This window comes from Danio aesculapii, chromosome 20 (genome assembly GCF_903798145.1).
Source record: "Danio aesculapii chromosome 20, fDanAes4.1, whole genome shotgun sequence".
Classification (NCBI taxonomy): domain Eukaryota; kingdom Metazoa; phylum Chordata; class Actinopteri; order Cypriniformes; family Danionidae; genus Danio; species Danio aesculapii.
Window position 1 is genome coordinate 43,864,707 of NC_079454.1, and position 21,426 is coordinate 43,886,132.

At 36.2% G+C, this 21,426-nt stretch overlaps 1 protein-coding gene across 12 annotated transcripts in view; it reads right to left on the reverse strand.

Moving 5' to 3' along the window:
• afdna (afadin, adherens junction formation factor a) overlaps positions 1-21,426 on the reverse strand; it is a 242,910-nt gene that overhangs the window by 58,051 nt on the left and 163,433 nt on the right. For all 12 annotated transcript variants that reach the window (XM_056481084.1, XM_056481075.1, XM_056481080.1 and 9 more), the window contains 4 exons: positions 20,515-20,658; positions 15,421-15,619; positions 15,021-15,124; positions 11,452-11,532 (listed from right to left, as the gene is read on the reverse strand). In XM_056481084.1, the coding sequence (XP_056337059.1) occupies positions 11,452-11,532; positions 15,021-15,124; positions 15,421-15,619; positions 20,515-20,658 (528 nt within the window). The remainder of the gene's footprint in view (positions 1-11,451; positions 11,533-15,020; positions 15,125-15,420; positions 15,620-20,514; positions 20,659-21,426) is intronic.

Consider the following 21,426-nt stretch of genomic DNA (forward strand, 5'->3'; position numbering starts at 1 on the left):
AGCAGATGCTTAAACCACAGAGTTTTAGCTTCCTTTGATGCTCCTAAAACCTTATGAATCAAGCAAACAAAGTCTGCAGCTTCTAGGCCGCACCCTGACTCTTCCTGTCTACGGAAAAGCTTCCCAAACCCGCTGTTGCAAATACAGGAAACTAGAAGCCCAGCTTTGGCAAAAGACAAGTGCTTTGCATCAAATGTAGAGCTGAACTGTTTAGTACTCACACACCCCCTCCTCTTTATACCCAGAGACACTTGTAGCATGCTCTCTGGGGACTCGTAGGGCAGCTTCCTGTTACAAGTTTATGGTTGTGGATGTGATTGGTCAATCAACTCCTCTGGGAGCTGTAGGTGTAGGCATAAACGCTGAAAGTAATTTGTTAAAAGCCCCAAGGAGTCAAAGCAGGGTCTGACCTCCGACCGAGACTGCGGAGACCACTGTGCGCTAAGTAAACAGAAAATACATCTATTGACTGAAACGTCATCATTTCCTGCCCCAATTAATCACCCACAACAAACAGAGCAGAAGTCTGGGACAGTAGTCTGCTCCTGAACGCAGTCACGTCTAGACGGATGGAAGACAGATGGAGCGGCGAGGCTGTCGGCTAATGGTGGGTGCAAAATATCATGACTAACACAAGAGGCTTTCAATAATGAGCTGCTTTCAGCCGACGGGTCTTCATCACGTCTGAGTGGCCTCCATTCCATCTCTAATGATCTGCAGACTCTTGGGCTGCTTGCTCCGGTTAAGAAAGACCAAACAAAGAGGTCTGTCTTACTTCACGCTCCTCTGGCGGTGCGTTTAGAAGACAGCTCCGTTTTTAGATACAAAGGAAACATCTCTCTCCTGAAGGGGACAAAAATACTGTATGTCCAAGACATGAGTCACTACTTCCTTTAGGAGTTGGACTTTATGTGAAAGATTGACATCCTTTGCTTAAACATAAAAAGCCAGGTTTCTTAAAGGTCCCATGAAATTAAAATAAGGATATCTATAAGCTAGTGTGCTCCGAAACAATGACAAAATTCGCATTTAGAAAAGGGGTTCTCAATCTCCGTCCTGGACGTCCGGTGTTCTGCAGATTTTAGCTTTAACCCCAATCAGACACACCTGGGCTAGCTAATCAAGCTCTAATGCTGCGGTCACACTAGAGTTTGTCGAATAAAACTCTGTTGTACAACGCTGCGAAAAGGGGCGGGATTAAACAAGATTAGACATTTAAAAAAGTAAATAAATAAATAATAATAATAATAATAATAATAAAAAAATTATACTAAAAAAATAATCAAGCGAATGGTCCATGTTTTAAATTTCTATCCAGAGAGGTCATGATCTTCGATTTTTTGATCTTCGATTGGTCTCTCGTAATCATGTGAAACTGCCAAACTTGCGTTCCCGGTCTGACGCATTCACGTGTGTATGAATGGAAGTCTAAGGGGAGAAAAGTGCAGTGTGATTGCAGCTTTACTAGGCTTTCTAGAAACATCGTTGCAGGTGTGTTGAGGCAAGTTGGAGCAAAACCCTAAAGGACACCGGACCTCCAGAACTGAGTTGAGAACTTTGGGTTTAGAAGATATAAATCTAATATAAACATCAAAGCTCACTTTAAATGGATCAACGATTTTTTCATGTCACCTCGTACTTCAGCTTCTCATCAAATCTTGACCAATCAGATGCTCTCTAGTATCTGACATGCCCCGCCCCCTTCAGGACACTTCTTATTTGCTTTTTATTTTTGCTGCACTTGAGCTCAACCACTCTAGCTGTGATAAAAACAAAACACTATTGGCTGTATTTAAAAATAAAGACGAGAAGGAACTACTCTATGGCCCACCCTCTCTTCTTTTTTTGGTTGAAATTATGTCAAATATCGAATAAGAACGAACATTTCAAAATACGGGACCAATAAGGGGTAAAAACATGCTTAATAAAACCTTTGAACAATATACTGTTAAGAGATATTAGAATGTCGCGGAGTATGGCATTTTAATGTGTGGTATGTTTGTTTCTCTTAATAAAATAAACAAAAAGAGCAATGGTGATAAAACGTGACTTAAAGCATCTGATTTAAGCAATGTGGATATTTGCATCAGTAATTCAGGCAAGTAAACTCGCTAACATAAAAACATTCTACAAGAGTTTACAATATTTAAAATGGGAAACTGCATCAGTGTTACTTTCGATTAGAATTACACTGTACAAAAGACATCTAAAAAGGAACAACAAAGCACACCTACCTATTATGGAAGGAGCACAGAACAATGAAAGGTTCTCTTGTTGGAAGTTTCTTTGGCAAGTTGTTTCAAACTCCTAAAATAAGCTTTGTTTTGGTATGATTTTTCTCTAATCGCAGTATGATTATTGTTAAGGCTTGACAATTGTTAATTCAAGTATTAAGACCTGCGTTTTACAAACAAACTAGAGGCTGTTTACGCTTTGAGCTAAAAATGGGGACGAAGGGGACGTTCATGAAAAGTTAAAAAGGGACGTTTTTTAAACACCCTTGTAAACACGCAAAAACCAGACTCTTTAAGAACGCTAATATCATGCATAGTATATGTTGAAAGAGGTGTAGATAACGCAAGCGCAAACACAAAACAATGGCGAAATATGTGGTGGTGTTGTTGCTCTAGTATTTACTAACGCTTCAGCAAAGTCTGATCACTTCACACTAAAACCAAAAGAGGACGCGCAGCATATACACACACATAGCAAATTATACATACACATTAGCGTCAAGTTGATTTCCCCTACAGGTAAATACTGGCATGGCATACGTAATACAGCCTTTTTGGTAGTTTTCACAGATGTGTAAATGCGGATCGTTTTGAAAACGATGTCATGTATATACTCACTCACTATACTTTGGCTTAGTCCCTGATTCATCAGGGGTTGCCACAGCAGAATGAACCGCCAATTACTCTGGCATACAGTTGAAATCAAAATGATTCGCCCTTCAGTGAATTTGTTTTTCTTTGTCCAATATTTCCCAAATTATGTTTTACAGAGCAAGGAATTTTTCACAGTATTTGCTATAATATTTTTTCCTCTAGAGAAAGTCTTATTTGTTTAATTCGGCTAGAATAAAAGCAGTTTTTAATTTTTTAAAAACTAGTTTAAGGTCAATATTATTAGCCCCCTTAGCATATTTGCTTTCAGTTGCCTACAGAACAAAACATCATCATACAATGATTTACCTAATTACACTAACTTGCCTAATTAACCTAGTTAAGCTTTTAAATGTTAATTAGTTTAATTAGATATTAAAACTATTATGTTTAGAAACATTTTTTCTTTAAACAGAAATTGGGGGGAAAATATACAGGAGGGCTAATAAGACAAAAGGGCTAATAATTCTGACTTGGACTGTATTTTTTACGTAGCGGATGCCCTTTCAGCTGCAACCCAGCACCGGGAAATGTTGTGTATACATGAAACTCTTTTTAAAATGCAGGGGAAAAGCTTTTCAGATTCTGGCTACATTGATGTCATGTAAATGTAGTCTTCGTATCATCTGCATTCTCTAAATAATGCAGCCCCATTTGCATCTCTAAACTTAAAAATACAAGATGGTCCACCAAATTTCCTTACTTCCCTTTCTCTTTCTTTGGACATGCAGAGTTGATGATACAAATTGAATCATCTTGGTGTCCGGTAAAGCATCTTTACTTGGAAACTTTTCTTAAAGGTCCCATGAAGTGCTTTGAAATGTGCATTTTATTATTCAATGTTTGACGTCATCTCAACTGACACAAGCAGAGAGGGTGGGACATAAAGTAGCTCCTCCCCTTTATAAAAAAAACAAACAAAAAACAACCAATAGCATTTCAGTTTGATCAAAGCTCGGCCAGTGAGAGTGGTTGAACTCAAGCGCATCAAATGAAAAGCAAATGAGAAGCGTCTTAAAGGGGGCGGGGCATGCCAGATACTAGAGAGCACTTGATTGGTCAAGATTTGATGAGAAACTGAAGCATGAGGTAATGTGAATAAACCGATAATCTATTAAATTGTTTATATTGTGCATGTTTATATTGGTTTTATACCTTCTAAATGAAAATTGTCACTGATTTGGTGCACAACAGCTTATAGATTTCCTAAAAACTAACAATACTAATGCTAACATCATTTCATGGCACCTTTAAATTGCTTGAGGACTGATGCAAGCTAGTTTTTGAGTATGCAATGTAGCAGGCACACTGTGGGAACATCTGTGTTAAAACCTCATCCTGAGCAACAAGTAGTCCCCTTAAGAGATGATCTACAGCCAAGTTATACTTTGAACCTGGGAACCACACCAAGTGTCACGTCTTCGGTACATGTCCACAGCAGGTGGCCACATAGGTGTCACTTCAGATCGATTCAGATGAATAAAAAGGTTAAGAGACACCATGTTGTGATCACATTCTGTTCTCCACTCTTCAAGACCTCAGGAAATCCAGCCTTGCGTATGGGAGTCGAACATCCTTCCATTGTTGTCGTACATGAGATCAAGAAGCCCACAGAGAAGGAAGCTAGCGTGCTATTGTGCGACACAGCAAGTACACAAACAAACACTAAATGGAGTTTTGCTTTAAGATGTTTAAAAGCAAAAGTTCAATCCCAAAGCCTTTTGATAACTGTGGTTAAAAACTCATTATGGTGCTGAAGCAGAACACATCTAGAGAAGTGTTAAAATGTCAATGGTGTGAAGAGCGGAGGTCAGGATTTCCCTTGTTCTTCCCCCTGAAATGCAACCCCTTCCCAAAAGAGTTGTTATCGCACAAACATCTGCAGCCTGAGAAAATCAAGCCATGCAATGGTAGCGCTGGATTGACCCCATTGAATTGAAGTCAAAACTGGGATAGATGATGGAGAACTCAATGTTCAAAGCTTGTAATGATTATCTTTGTGACCCTGATTACAAGATACCTCTATACGCACAACCACGCACATCTAAGGTGGAAACAAATGACGTACAAGCACATGATGAAATGGAGATATGCACATTCATTCAGTCTTATGTGTGTTTTTGTACATAAACTGATACGGTTTGAAATCTGTGGTGAGCTCCAATGAAGTGAACGCACCATCTGTACAACGTGCATGTTTGTGCAGTCTGGTCACATGACTCTGTTTACATTAGCTAAACCTTGCTTTCTCACACTTGATAACAAGTCTGCGGAATTAATAAGCCGGTGTGCATGTCCTCAGCTACCATCTATATAATTACATGTACAAAAAAACTACTTATAATATTAGAAAATCTATTCAGCTGAACGACTTCTAAAATATTTTCCTGAAACGGTCGGCTCAAATGTTTTATAATAAGGTGCTATGAATATTAGTCTTCTTGTGATCTTGGTTAATGTTCATTTCTGCATGTGCTAATATACTTTGCTTGTTTAAATAAGCATTAGTTAGTTTATTATAAATGAAAACAACCTATAAATAGTATATTTCTTAATTAAATTGACCAGTTTTGAGTTGAATCTGTTCCTTTATAATACATACTTATGGTTATTTATACAAAAGAAGTATATAAACACATGCAGAAATGAACATTTACCATAATAATAATGTCTGCATGTGTTAATAAACTTACAGTAACTTGCAATAATAAGCATTTGTTAGTATATTATAAATGAAAGCAACATAAAAATAGCATATTTCTTAATTAAATTTACCCGTTTTAATAAGTATCTGTTCATTTATAATACATAATAATAGTTATTTATACAAGTGAAGTAAGCACATACAGAAATGATTATTAACCATAATAATAAATTCCACATGCATGTGCTAATATACTTCGTCTGTATAAACAAGCATTCGTAAGTATATTATAAATGAAAACAACATATAAAAATAGCATATTTCTTAATTAAACAACCAGTTTTAATGAGTATCTGTTCATTTATAATACATACTAATGGTTATTTATACAAAAGAAGTCTATTAGCACATGCAGTAATGAACATTAACAATTATAATAATTTCTGAATGTGCTAATATACTCTGCTTGTATAATTAAGCATTAGTTAGTATATTATAAATAAAAGAAACATTAAAAAATAGTATATTCCTTAAAGTTAACCAGTTTTAATGAGTACCTGTTTATTTATAATACATACTAACTAATAAACTACATACTAACATTAACCATAATAATTTATGCATGTGCTAATATACTTCTATTATATAAATACGCATTTGTTAATATATTATAAATGAAAACAAATAAAAATAGAATATTTCTTATTTAAACAACCAGTTTTAATGAGTATCTGTTCATTTATAATACATACTAATGGTTATTTATACAAAAGAAGTCTATTAGCACAAGCAGCAATGAACATTAACCATAATAAAATAATAATTTCCGAACTCGCGAATATACTTTGCTTGTATAAATAAGCATTAGTTAGTATATTATAAATGAACAACCTAGCAATGAACAATGATATATTCAATTAAATTAACCCATTTTAATGAGCATTTGTTTACTTCTAATACAAACTAATAAACTACATACTAAAATTAACAATAATAATACTTTCTGCATGTGCTAATACTTCACCTGTATAAATACGCATTCATAAGTATATTATAAATAAAAACAACGTAAAAAAATAGCATATGTCTTAATGAAATCAACCAGTTTTAATCTGAATCTTTTCATTTATAATACATACTAATGGTTATTTATCCAAAAGAAGTATATAAGCACATGCAGAAATGAACATTTACCATAATAATAATTTTGCATCTGCTAATATACTTTGCTTGTATGAATACACATTCGTTAGTATATTATAAATAAAAGCAAGGTAAAAAATTGCATATTTCTTAATGAAATCAACCAGTTTTAATGATTATCTGATCATTTATAATACAAACTAATTGGTTATTTATACAAGTTAAATTTCTTAATTAAATTTACCAATTAATTTGAATGAGTATTTGTTCAATTATAATATATACTAACTAATAAACTACACACTAATATTAACTATAATAATAATTTTTGAATGTGCTAATATACTCCACTTGTATAAATAAGCATTCGGTAGTATCTTATAAATGAAAGCAACAAAAAAAAAAAAGTCTACTCCTTAATTAAATTGATCACTTGTAGTTCATGGCACCCAATGCATGAACTAATGCTAGCAAACAGTAAAATGCCATCCTGACAGCAAACTATATACAACCCAAAACTCTCTGTGATGGCTTTTTAGGGCACTATTAATCTCTCTGTGTTTACTTGCTCACTCTCCCAGATTTAAAAAACACACACACACACACATACACGCCATGTCAAGTGGTTTCTTACCGGCTCCTTCTTCCCGACCACAGAGAACCACATGTTGCACAGTCCAGACTGAACCGAGGAATCAACTACTGGTGGTCCAGGAAAACTTATCCAACTTTTTCAAAAGCAGGCGGGTCTACTGAGGAGAGACTTGTTGGCTACATGCTAAACGCCATATGCAAATATCAAGGCAGAGTAGGAAATACCACACATCCAGACTGTTATGCAAGAGAAACTCCCACGACTAACAGTTAGGTAAAGTTTTAGAGCTGTGTCCCAGCTATAGCTTCACACCAAGACAAACCGTCTCTCCGTATTAGATCCTCCCCTTTGTCCCCGAGCGTGCATTACAATCCGTCTTCACTCCCTCCTTTCCTTCTCCTCCCATTTTTCACTCTTCTTTTCCTCAGTTCTACCTCTATGCTTTCTCAGAGACGTTCACAGTTGAAAATAGAAGTAGTAAAGGGGAGGGTTTGCTATGAAAATAAACAGTTCCTGTTAGCCCCTGAACCTGACGCACATCTGGTGGGGGGGGGAAAAGGCAATTATGTTCACCAAAAGGGGTGAAACATAGCTACTGAACTTAAAGAGATACTGTCGTTCACCCAAAAATGAACATGTACTCACTGTTTACTCGCTCACAAGTGCTTCCAAATGTTTATCAGCAGGGCTTGACAGTACCTTTTTTAATCAGCAGCCACTGTGGCTAGTAGATTTCCAACATTACTAGCCACTCTCTAACATTACTAGCCATTTTCACTAGCCACATTTGTGTTGTTGGGAAAATATATTTGATGTGCATAAATATGATTTTGACATGCTAAGGTTACTTGATTTATATTTTGTGTTATGTCCACATGCCTCCTCATTCATTTTATTTTTTGTGTTTTTTCAAATGGGTTGTGGTTTCATAGTGTCGTATTACAATAAGTTTTTATTCGTTTTTTGACTTTTCAGAGCTAAAAATTAAGGATTTACCATCTCTGACCACACTAAAAACTAATAAATAATTATTTTCTTGGTCACAAATTTTAAATGTGTCAAAACAAGCTAAATTCAGCTGTATCCTATACTTTTTATTTAACAAAACATTTCTTAAAAACAACAACAACAATAAAAAAAAAGACAATTGACATTTAAAAAATAATTTCTGTCGTGTATCTAAAATATGCACAGTAATCTGCCCTGGCTAAAGAGCTCAGATCCCCAGTTAACTACACATAAATGGGGAGTATTGCCTATTAAAGCAATGTTAATGTAAAGCATAATTAAACAATATTAACAAAAATAACTAAGCAAAAGAAAGCAGGTGAAGAACATACTGTGTGATGATAAAAGGATGATCACAGGCACATGGTTAACGTTAGGCCCAATAATAATTTGTTCAAATAATATTAAAGGTAAAGCAACTGGTGCTGCTTTCAAAAAGATAAATCTGGAGCTCTTGAAAGCAGCAGGACTGCGGCTGCATGAGCATAACTTTTTGTCTCGTCTACTTGAAAGAGAACTGATCACACCAGTTGCGTTTCTAGGCATGGTTGCTTCAAGCAAGCAGAAAACGGGAGCACGCACATGTTTTAAACAGTCGCGCGCATCACATCAGCTGTTGGTGCGAGTGACCATCCTCTCATTCGGTGTTCACCTGCTTTCTTTTGCTCGTGCGAACACTTTTGTCAGTCGTGCGGTTTTATTGTCGAATCCTGTTTTAAAGAACTCTACAATTTAAACATTATTTTCAACCAGCCAAAGTGGCTAGTGGTAGTGTCTGTCTAAGCCGCCACAGCTGAAGTCTACCGGTGGGTTGACGGGTGTTAATGTAAAGCCCTGTTTATCAGTTTCTTTATTCTCTTTGTTAATGTAAAGCCCTGTTTATCAGTTTCTTTATTCTCTAATAAATAGCAAAGCTGTTTAGAAGAAAGCTGAAAGCCTGTAACCAGTAACTTCTCTAGTATGAAAAAACAAATGGTACACTCTCAGATATAAAGGTAAGCGAGCTGTCACTAGGGTGGTACCTTTTCAAAAGGTACAAATTTGTTCCTAAAAGGTCCATATTAATACTTCAAGGGTACATATGAGTACCTAAAAAGTACAAAAGTGTTCCTCCTAAAATTTGTAGGTACTAATATATACTTTTGAGGTACCAATATGGACCCTTCAAGTACAATTTTGTACCTTTTGAAAAGGTACCACCCCAGTGACAGCTCTCGTACCTTTATTTCTGAGAGTTTATGGAAGTCAGGTTTTCGGCTTTCTTCACAAGTTCTTCAGAAGAAAGACACTCATTAAAGTTTGGAACGAGTAAAGGGTGAGCAAATAATGACAGAATTTTCACTTTTAGGTAAGCTATCCCTTTCATTTTTATGTTTCATAAAATAATCCACAAACAAAATGCTAATTTGAGTGATTCAGAAATGTTTCCACTCACAGCAACAGAGAAACCACCTTTAAATTACATGTATCAGTGATTACAAGTTAGAGTTTTGACTATAAACAAAACCCTAGCTTGTAATGTTGACATCAAAACTGACCTTTCTAGTACAACATTAGCACAATATTTTAACCCATTAACTGCTGTAAACTAACACAAAAAATAGCATTAGAGCAGAGCTCAGTCTGACAAGGAAACAGGAATAATTTGCTTATATCTCGGTTTTGAATTTGAATGTGTGCGAAGCAGACAAGCCAGCTTTTGACTGAATCACACATTAGTTCCTCATCAAAGCACATCCTTGTTTACATATCTGTTTTAGTTAAAGGGATAGTTCCAGGGTATATGCAGGAATCCTAAAGATAATTTCAATACCTTTTTAAGACTTTTTAAAGACCTCAGAATATTTTAAGACCTCATCGCCACTTCAAGTTCTAATCAGTATCAAACCTTTAACTTAACTTAAATTAATGGAGCACAACCATGCAACAGAACTCAGATAAACTTGGAAGAAACAAAGCTTGAAAGAATGAATTTTGCGGTTGTTTTCAGCGACAGGTTTCAGCCACTGTTTAAACTCGTCTTTTTCCAACCAGGAGTACGCAAACTTAAATTTTTCCATATTACCGTCTTTTTCGCTAAATGTGGAGAGCTTCACATCACCTTCCTGCGTTTGTCAAAAAAAATTACGTGACATCACCCGGATGGAGAAGCTTGGCTGGACATGCCCCGGCCCGGACCAATTGCGTGGATCGAGCACGCTGGTAATATTAGGAGGAAAATAAATGTATTTATGCTTTGAGTCAAACACTTTGAACAAAACTTAAGACCTAAAATAACAGAGAGAAAACAGATGACCATGGCTCAAATATACCATAGACAAGTTTGGAGTAAAGCTGAGAGTATTCTGTAAGATGATTCCCATCCTATGCACGAGTTTTTTCTTCTCCCTTCTGGTATTCGATACAGAACTCCTATTAGTAAAACAAATCAGCTTAAACTTTCATTCATCCCCTCAGCTGTAAAGTTTTTAAATTTAGGGTAGTATTTGTATTGTATAATGTGCTTTTGTGTGTTATGCGTGACATGCTTGTATGCTGCAACCAAACTGCCTTCGGTAAATGAATAAAGACTGAATGACTGACCTTGTAAAAACGTGATTAAGACTTTTTTATACCTTTTAAGGGTCCTAATTTTCTCATAATTGATTAACAACTGTATAAACTTTTAATACAGACCCTTAGTTTACAAAAACTGAAAACTCAGTCATCGATTACTCACGCTTTATTAATTCAAAACCTGTTTAACTTATTTTATTCTGTTGAGCACAAAAGGAGAAAGAAAGCTGAAAACCATCAACTTCCATAGTATTTGTATTCCCCACCATTGAAATCAATAGTTTCATCTTACTTTAACACATCTCCTTTTGTGTTCAAAAGAATAAAGAAATCCATAAAGGTTTAGAACCACTTGAAGATGAGTATATAGTGAGTAAATCTTCGTTTTGGGTTAAACTATCCCTTTAATTCACCCAACTCTGTTCAAAAACACGAGGAACCAAAAACAGCAACTCTGAAAATCCTTCGAAAAGAACAGCTCTCTTGAAAAGTGTTGAAATAAAGTCAAGTTCAACATCAAAACCAAAAGCTGCCAGACCTTTCTATGAACAGCACATACTTCCAAAACGCAGCAATATTACACATTCTCCTAAAAAAGAAATAATAAAACCAAATCCTACCTTGGCCGCCACGATACTGAGGCCCATTCCATTGTGTTTCTTCAAAGTCACAGTCACAATTTCCGGTTCCTTCCGCATTGGCTGTGGAGAGGAAAGACAGGTGAGTTTATGAGGGAATAAAGTTAACAAGAAATCTTAAGCTTTAGGTCCACGCTGCGTCTGGTGACCGTTCCTAGAGAAAACTGAGCCTACAGAAGGAGGAGGAGGAGGAGAAAAAAAGTTGGGAGGTTCTGCCACTGCTGGTTCTCAGAGCACAGCCGACCGCAGAGCGAAACGGCGGGCGCTGGAGAGGAGTCAAGAATGAAAGCCACATGCGTCGGCTCCAGTGTGCATCAGGCCCTCAGAGAGCTCGCTTACGTACAGGACGGGCCTGGGAGAAACAGAGCAGCTTCCCACAGAGAGGCATGGTGCCACGGGCTCTCCTTTAGCGAGCCTCATTGTAGAAATGCGGCACATGGCATGAATTCACTGTGTGGGGAACTTTAGCTATGCTGCCCATCCACATTGCTGAAAACACATCAGGAGGAGGCAGAGGCGGTGGCAGAGTTGGTTCAAGGCACAGCCGAGGTTTATGGGTAATAAAGAAAGGCAAGAGTGTGAGTGATTTCTGTCTTTATAAAGCATTCTAAAATATATATAAATAATTTAGTGCTGGGCAAAGATTAATCACATCACATCAAAATAAAAGTGTGTTTTGACATAAGATATGTGTAAATTCTATATATATATATATATATATATATATATATATATATATATATATATATATATATATATATATATATATATATATATATATATATATATATATATATATATATATATATATAAAAACATACAGATTAAGTCAGAATTATTAGCCCTCCAAGGGTGACGCAGTGGCGCATTAGGTAGTGCTGTCACCTCACAGCAAGAAGGTCGCTGGTTCGAGCATCGGCTGGGTCAGTTGGCGTTTCTGTTTAGGGTTTGCATGTTCTCCCTGCGTTCGCGTGGGTTTCCTCCGGGTGCTCCGGTTTCCCCCACAGTCCAAAGACATGTGGTACAGGTGAATTGGGTAGGCTAAATTGTCTGTAGTGTATGAGTGTGAATGAGTGTGTGTGGATGTTTCGTAGAGATGGGTTGCAGCTGGAAGGGCATCCGCTGCGTAAAACAAATGCTGGATAAGTTGGCGGTTCATTCCGCTGTGGCGACCCCAGATTAATAAAAGGACTAAGCCGACAAGAAAATAAATGAATAAATATTAGCCCTCCTAAATTATTAGCCCCCTGTATATTTTTCTTCTAAACATAATAGTTTTAATAACTCATTTCTAATAACTGATTTTTTTTATCTGTTCTGTTGACAGTAAATAATGTTTGACTAGATATTTTTCTAGTCAAATAGATCAAGTCTCAAGTATATTATGTGATTTTTATGGCAACCATCAGTTCTGGGACGGCTGTAAGAAAGGGATGTGGGAGTGGGTGGGTTGGTTGGTCTGGCACAAAGTCAAGCTGTGTTAATCAGATTTCAGTCTGGTATTTAAATGTATTCCAAGCTCCATCTCTGCTTGCTGTCGGGTGGAGCAGCGTTATGCAGAAAAAAACGATTTTGATATTACGTAAAAACTCCACTTATGTAAAAACACAAGAGACAGTAAAAACAAAGTAATTACAGGGTAGCTGGAGTAATTTAAGGCTTGGTGTGTTCAGGGTGAGGAGAAAGATATTATTTACAGTCAATCCTTGGGCACTACGGTCAAATATTGCCCTTTGTGGTGTAGCTAGTGTTCGCTAAATCGAAGAGAATGTTAGTTTGACAGCACACACACTTGTGCTGACAGCAGATAAGCTCCGTGAAAACATGTCTGGTGTTGCTGTCACATGTAAAGATTTTGGTGCAAAAAGAATAAATGTAACCCTGGAACACAAAACCTTCAGCTGCAGCTTCAGCTGAAAAAAAGTCTTCAGCTGCACAGGCATCTTACTGGCAATAGCCAAAAACACCCTGTAATGGTCAAAATTACAGAGTTTACATTAATGCCACAAAAATTATTAGAATGTTAAGTAAACATCGAGTTCCAATAATATATTTTGTAAATGACCTACAGTAAAATAAATTTTAAACTTGATGACTAATGTAAGCACTTCATTTGTACAACTTCAATTTGTACAAAGATGATTTTCTCGATGTTTCGATTTTTTTGAAAACCACAGATTGCAGAGTGTCAAAAAAGCTTATTCTGTCATAAGAAACCAGTCAGATGAAAAACTATGCATTTATTTAAAATCTATTATTGATTCAGTTTTCAAGTGATGTCTAAACCTGACTAGTTTTGTGGTGCAGGGTCAAAGACGCTATTGTTTTTGTCTGCCTGTCTGTCAATCAATTAATCAATCACTATATACATCCATCGTCTGAGTTTCTCTGTCATCTATCTATAATTTTCTCATTCTGTCTATCATTCGTTTATCTATCCTTCTATGCATCAGTCCATCCCTTCATCGGTTATCTGAGTTTGTCATCCATCTATTATTTTATCATGCTATCTATCATTTGTTTATCTATCCTTCTGAGTATCTGTTCAGCTATCTATCCATCCACTATTTGTTGTCTGAGTTTCTGTCATCTATCTATCATACTATCCATCATTCTGTCTATCATTCATTTATCTATCCTTCTATGCATCTGTCCATCTATCTGTTATCTGAGTTTCTCTGTGATATATCTATCATTTTATCATTCCATCCATCATTTGATTATCCATCCTTCTATGCATCAGTCTAACCCTCCATCGGGTATCTGAGTTTCTCTGTCATCTACCTAACATTTTATCATTCTGTCTATCATTCGTTTATCTATCCTTCTATGTATCTGTTCAGCTATCCATCCATCCTCTATTGGTTGTCTGAGTTTCTCTGTCATCTATCCATCATTCTGTCTATCATTCATTTATCTATCCTTCTTTGCATCTGTCCATCCATCCGTCCATTGGTTGTCTGAGTTTTTCCTGTCATATATCTATCATTTTATCATTCTGTCTATCGTTCGTTTATCTATCTTTCTATGCATCTGTCCATCTATTCATCCATTGGTTGACTGAGTTTCTGTCATCTATCTATCATTTCATCATTCTATTATTCTGTTAATCATTTGTTTATATATCCATCTGTTCATCTATCAATCCATCCATACATCCCTCCATCGGTTGTCTGAGTTTCTCTGTCATCCATCTATCATTTTATCACTATCTATCATTCGTTTATCTATCATTCTATGCATCTGTCCATCTATCCATCTGTTATCTGAGTTTCTCTGTCATCCATCTATCATTTTATCATTCTGTCTATCATTTGTTTATCTATCCTTCTATGCATCTGTCCATCCAATCCATCGGTTGTCTGAGTTGTCTGAGTATCACTTTATCAATGGACCGTCCGTCCGTTCATCCATCCATCTGTCTATCCATCCATCTGTAAATCTATCTAACAACCAATCTATGCTGTCTGTCTGTCAATGTCTATCTACCAGTCTGTCAGTATGTCTATCTCTCTGTCAGCCCATCTATCCAAACAGAAATCAAAACTTACCAGTTCTGAGGTGTCGGCTGAGAAGTGACTGTCACAGTTGGCTCCTTCGAAATAAATGGTCCAAGTTCCCGGCGAGCGTGGATGAGGAGTCAATCTACAGAAACCTGGAGAGCAGAAAGATCGAGCAGATTAAAACACTGAACTTCAATCTCTTGGCGTCTTTATCTCACACACACCTGTAAAAACGCTCACTCTCTCTCTCTTGCAAAAAAACAAATAGTGACAGGAATGGCAGCAAACAGAGTTTTCTACAGAACCTTAACTAACTGCATTCCACTGCCATTACGTCAGCCTTAAACAAACAAACGCCAACCACCCTCTGATTCACCATCCACCTGATACTCATTGTGCGCATCAAACGCTCCCAAAAGTCATTAACAGCCTGTTTATCGTCTTTTACCTCTCTGGCAAAGTGGCTCTAGAAACTCTTGGAATCCGTTGGGAATGTTGCGCACCACATCGCATGAGTAGCCGTCCTCAGGCAGCAGGAAAGGCAGCTGGAGGTCAGGGTCCTCTTCCAGCTGGACCTCCCGTCCGTCGCTTCGGGCCAGTTCGTCTGCAGTGTTTTCGGCCACAGCCACCACGTGATCGATCAGCTCCTGTGGGCATTAAGAGGACAATGATTCTGATCTTATACAAGAACTCCAGTCAAACTTCACCTCTGGCTGCAATTTGTGTAATGTTGTACAGATCAGTGGAGCAAGTTTTGGAAACATGGCGCGCATCTAATTCAGCCTGGTACCCCTTTTACACTAAGCTGGTTTAAGTGCTGTTTCAGATCTACCTATCCACCTACCTACCTAAACCAGGACCTGCTAGAGGTCCACTTTTTTTTTTAGATAAAACTATGGCTTATCAGTTATGTAACACTGGAGTTTAATGTTACATATAATGTTGATGAATAATGTTTATGGGCACAACTTTTGTCGGTTCATTCTGCTGTGGCGACCCCAGATTAATAAAGGGACTAAGCCGACAAGAAGGAATGAATGCACAACTTTAGTGCCGTGTGTTACCATGACGGTGTTTAATAGTTTAGCGTGAATGACAATAAGTGTCTTCTACATATTAGTACACTGTAGAAAATTCTGGGTTTCACAAAATCGATTTATGTTTGGACAGCATGAAGGAATTAATTTAACTTATTAGTTTTGACAAATTTAAGTGGCCTGAACATTTAAGTTGTCCCCCAAAAATCCTTAAGAATTGTGTTGTCTCAGCTCATTTTAAATAAGTAGTTTGAACAAAGAGCAAACATCATTTTTCTGAGTGTATGTTTCTTTGCGTGTGGATAAGCTGTTTGTGATGAGCATTGGTTCATCACATCACTTTCCCATCATCACATGTTTTTGTGTATTTTCGTCTGAGTAACAAAGTACAGTGTGTAGATGTTAGTACTTTAAAGTAATGAAATACTTCATATTAGGGCTTCACAATATTGTAAAAAATGAACATTGCAGTATTTTCATTTATTGCGATTTAGACCATTTGAAATACAAATGCAATTTCACCAGATGACTTGAATAGCTTTTAAAGAATTCATAATTTTAGATTGATGTGGATGATTCCAAATCTGCAAAATATAATTAAATATGATAAAAAATAAAATATATAAAAAAGAAAAACAAAGTTAAACTCAACAGATACAAATAAACAATGGTTTATGAAGATTTATGGGATTTTCTGGGCAGTTAAACAGTATTCAGCAACACAAATTAAATAACCACCGTATTATAATAATAACAGTAATAATAACACTATCGTTTTCTTTGAGAAAATAATTATCTAATTTACAATTACAATCTTTAAGCCTTAAACATTTAATTTGCTCTGCCCAAATGGCTTAAATTAGCCTGAAATGCTTACACAGTCACATGCCTAAATAATAAACCTTCACTCTAAGGTTAAAAGTTGAAGTGACTTCAATATGCTGTTAACTGTAATTTCAGGTCAACAATAATCCCAATTAAAATCCACATCCCTGCGATGCGACTATTGCAGACTCACAGATAGTGATATTGATGATGAAACGATATATTGTGCAGCCCTACTTTAGATTAATACTAAAATGTAGACATTTCATTTGCGGTTTCTACAATATGTTTGGCCGTAAACAACAGCAACCACAAATATTTCTTTTTTTTAACAATGAATTTTACTGCTATTTGTTTTTACAGTGTAGAAGTCAAAACTACTTGTGTCAGGTGCTTAGAGTTGGGTTGCAATGACTAACAAGATGAACAGAAACTTGTTAGATTCTCCATGTATGGATGTTGATGTAGAGCAATAAACAGGGTTTCTGCAGATATCATAATGTCAAATTAAAGACTTTTAAAGACCTTTAAGACAACTAAGTATTAAATTAAAGACGTATATCACAATATCAAAAACACGCATACACATAAAGAGAAAATGCAAAATCTCTAAATTAGTGGTAAAATAAATGTATTCAAATTAAACAGTACTAAAGACAGGTTAGATGCAATATTGAACTACAGAAAAAAACAAACAAACAAACATCTTAAGGCTGATTTATACTTTCGCCTGTCCCTGCATCGCGCACCTCACGAAACGAACAAGGCTTTTATACTTGATGTGGTCGCCATTGTGATATTCTTTTAAACGACAGGGGGCGGTCAAAAGAAACTGACAGTAAAATCAGACAGATAAACAGAGAAGTAGAAAGTTTCCGGAACTAAGTCCTATTATTAATATCATTGAAGATTTTTTAATTAATTGTTTTTTTTTATTATTTTCATAATTATTATAATGATTATAAAGATTTTTATAACAATTCAAGATTTTTTAAATCAAACTTTGATGCATCCCTTGCTTTTGTTCATATCTCGGACAGTTCTACCTATTAAAGTTAAATATTAATGGCAACAGAACATGAGTCGCTCTACAATTATATTTTTTATTATGGCAGAAATAAAAGCAATAAAAAAAAAAAAGTACACTTACTAAAAATACTGACTTTTTTATTTTTATTTTGCCCACTTAATTCACACATAACTGTCTGGCTCGTTTCTGTGCTCTACTTATACTGTAAGTTAAAAAGGCACTAATGGTCCAACATTCCTGACCATAATCACCAATAAAGACTAGAAAATGGGCATCAGTATATTGTAAACTGTTTTTTTCCCCAGTTATCAAAGAAATAATTAGTTACTTCATTTTAGTTTGTAACTTTTAAATTGTTTTAATTTCAAAGTTGTAATATATCCATCAGTGTAAAACCTGTGAAAGATGGAAAAACATATTCTGTAATATTAAAACCACATGGGTCTCCGCTTTTGCCATGGCCCCTTTTTTGTTTCAACAAACTTATCCTTCAGGTTTTTCTAAACTTTTCCCAAAATTTTCCTCTTTTTCCATGGTTGTTGCTATTACTAGCCAAGAATTATTGGTCATCTGGTTCTCCCTATGATCACGCATGGACGGATCATAAAGATGTCTGTACAGTCATACTTGTTTCAGACAAAATCTCTTCAAAGTGTTTCATATTCAACTCTAATCACTGTTTACCCGAGTCTCAAAAAATTTGTGAGCTACGCCAGCTGAAATCATGTCGCACTCACCCGAAGCGAACCTCCGCAAACACAGCGATAATGTTACATTTACTGTGCGCACTGCATTCAGTAACAGAAAGCTAATTGGCTATTGCATGTTGGTCTCATTTGTAGTTGTAATACCGCAAATTACATTTGGACTAGTGAAATAAAGAACTACAACACCACGAAAACCAAGCAACAGCAACAAAAAATAATTTAAATGAGCATTTGATGTAGCACTACATGGATATCGGAAAAATAAGACCTGTGCAAAAATATTTAAGATCTAGAACAGCGAATTTAAGAGTTTTTAAGACCCTGCGGAATCCCTGAATAAAGTCATGAATATCAAAAACAATGAAACATCTGCAAATAGCTGTTTCCATCCATCTATTTTTATCCAAATTTTGGAATCTTGCATTAAAATGCGTAAAGTAAATGCTGAGATGTGCATACATTTTAAAATGTACATGAACCTTTTAGTCGATAAGAAAAAATGCACAGAAAGTCCAATGTAAGCACATTTACAGTACCAAATATTAGGGGTGCAACAGTTCACAAAAATCACGGTTCTTCGATACGACACACTGGTGACACGGTTTGGTATGTGTTTGATACAGCAAAAAAAGAAAAAAGCAGGGGATTTCTCCGATTTAAATTTTTTAATATATTAAAACTAACATCATAAAAGTATGATCTTGTTTTTTTCTATTACTTTAAACAGTGATAGAGCTATACTTCTGGGGTTTCTGCTTAGCAGCAAATAAAACAAATCCTTCTTTATACTCAAAACCAAAAAGCTGCTTATAAAAAAATAAAGGTAATATTGTAGTAGTTAAACAAATCAAAAAAGAACAATTTAGTTTTTATATGGAACTCAGTTTCAATACATTAAGTATTTTTTTATTTTCAGAAAGATGAGTGTCCACCTTTTTTTCAGACAGCACAGATCTACTTGATTTGACTGTCACCTGCCATTTTAGTGGATCTGAAAGCAGGAATTATCTGACTGAAATGTCATCGGAACTGAGTGATTGACAGCTGATATTAACCAATCCGTTCGCATTCTGTTCTAGCGCAGTGGGCCAATAAGAAGAGCTTGAAGGCGGGCAGTAAGTTGACATGCCAACTGTTTAAAAGCATTCCTGAGCGCTGCATTTGGTGTTTTCAGGTGCAAAGATACTTAATGCGTGAATGCCTCCTAATTCGCGCATGTGGTGAACATTTTGCTGTGAAAACTGGTCGCACGACATCAATTTTATGCACTCCTACAAATGCTTCCTAATATATTTTGAGGTCACATACAGTGTAGATAAATTTCGGGCACATATGCGACCAAAACGGTCACAATTTCGAGCCCCGTCTCATATCCATATTTTTTTCCACCACTCTCTTGGCATCACCCTCATAACTTACAGGGAAACCAGGTTACAGGTTTGTAATGCGTACCCAACCGAAAGTCTCGTACCAAACAGTTCAATACGAATACACGTATCGTTACACCCTTACCAAATACACATTCTACCATGTGCATCCCAAAGACCATCTCACGCCTCAAAGTATAATAATTGTGACTATATTCAGTAATGTAAGGCCTGGTTATATTATGGCTTTCTAGCCCATGGAAAAGAAAACAATTTCTGAGACGGCTCACCAGTCAAACTAACTCTGAACCCGGCAATAACACAAGCTCTAATCTAGCACCCGGTTGGTGGAAAAGTGATATGTGAGAAGCTACAGAACAGCGAACATCAGTTACAGCACAGTAACGACAGTAATATTTTACATCAAACAAGAAGGCCACATTATGAGGGACTCTGAGGTTGAAGGAAATGAGTTGAGCCTCTGTGAGCATGCAGAACACCTGTTTGGGTTTATCTGGAACAGGACACATGTCATTAGTGCAGGACTACAGGGTTTAAATGAGACAGCTGACTTACTGGAGGAATGTAGGGTTCGTCAGGAGCGCAGTGGTAGTTGCTCAGCAGAGCGTTGAGCTGAAGAGAGTTGAGTTTGAAGCAGGTGTTGTTGATGTTCTGGACATCTTGCATGGAGTACTTGTCCATAGTAAGGAGGGTCGTTGCCTTGAGAGACAGAGGGACAGTTATAATAAAGCATCGGTTTATATTACATGCATTTAACCAGGGAACTGTTTTTAAAGTCCCCCACCCCACAAAAAAAAAATCCTAAACATATGTTTTACAAACTCTACTTGCTGCAGCTGTGAAGTGCAGATGGTTAAATCCTAATCCTTCATCACATAATGCAATAAGGTGTGAAAGCTGTATGAAATGGAAAAAATAACATGCATTGCAACTATTTTCCTAAAGAGGTGGAACCCTAGCATGCCTTTAATACTTCAATATCCAGCCATATTGTTGTGAACAATTATACTCCTTTATTTATCAACTACTGTACATCCATCTGATTGTTCTTATTTTGTCCTTAAATTGTCCTAAGAATGCTTTTGTCTTCTACATGCCTTTACAACTATCAAGGTAGTTGTAAATTGATGGACTAACATGACATAATGACACTGTATTGTATTATTTGCTATGCAATGTTATGTTATTTAATAAAAATAAGTCAGAAAAATAAAGAATAAATAGCCCAAATAGCACATTTAGTTATATTGGAACTTGCTGGTAGCACACATATTCACTGTAAAAAATTAGGCACTCCAACATTAGGCACATTCAAATCAAGACTTAAAATACATCAGTTTAGCTGTGCCTTTACTGAATGAGCACTGTGCTCATCTGACAGATCACACTATTATGTCTTTCTTTTTCATTCATTTAAGACCTGTTTTAAAACATTATTCCTTTTTTGTTCTTTGTTGTTTTTATGTC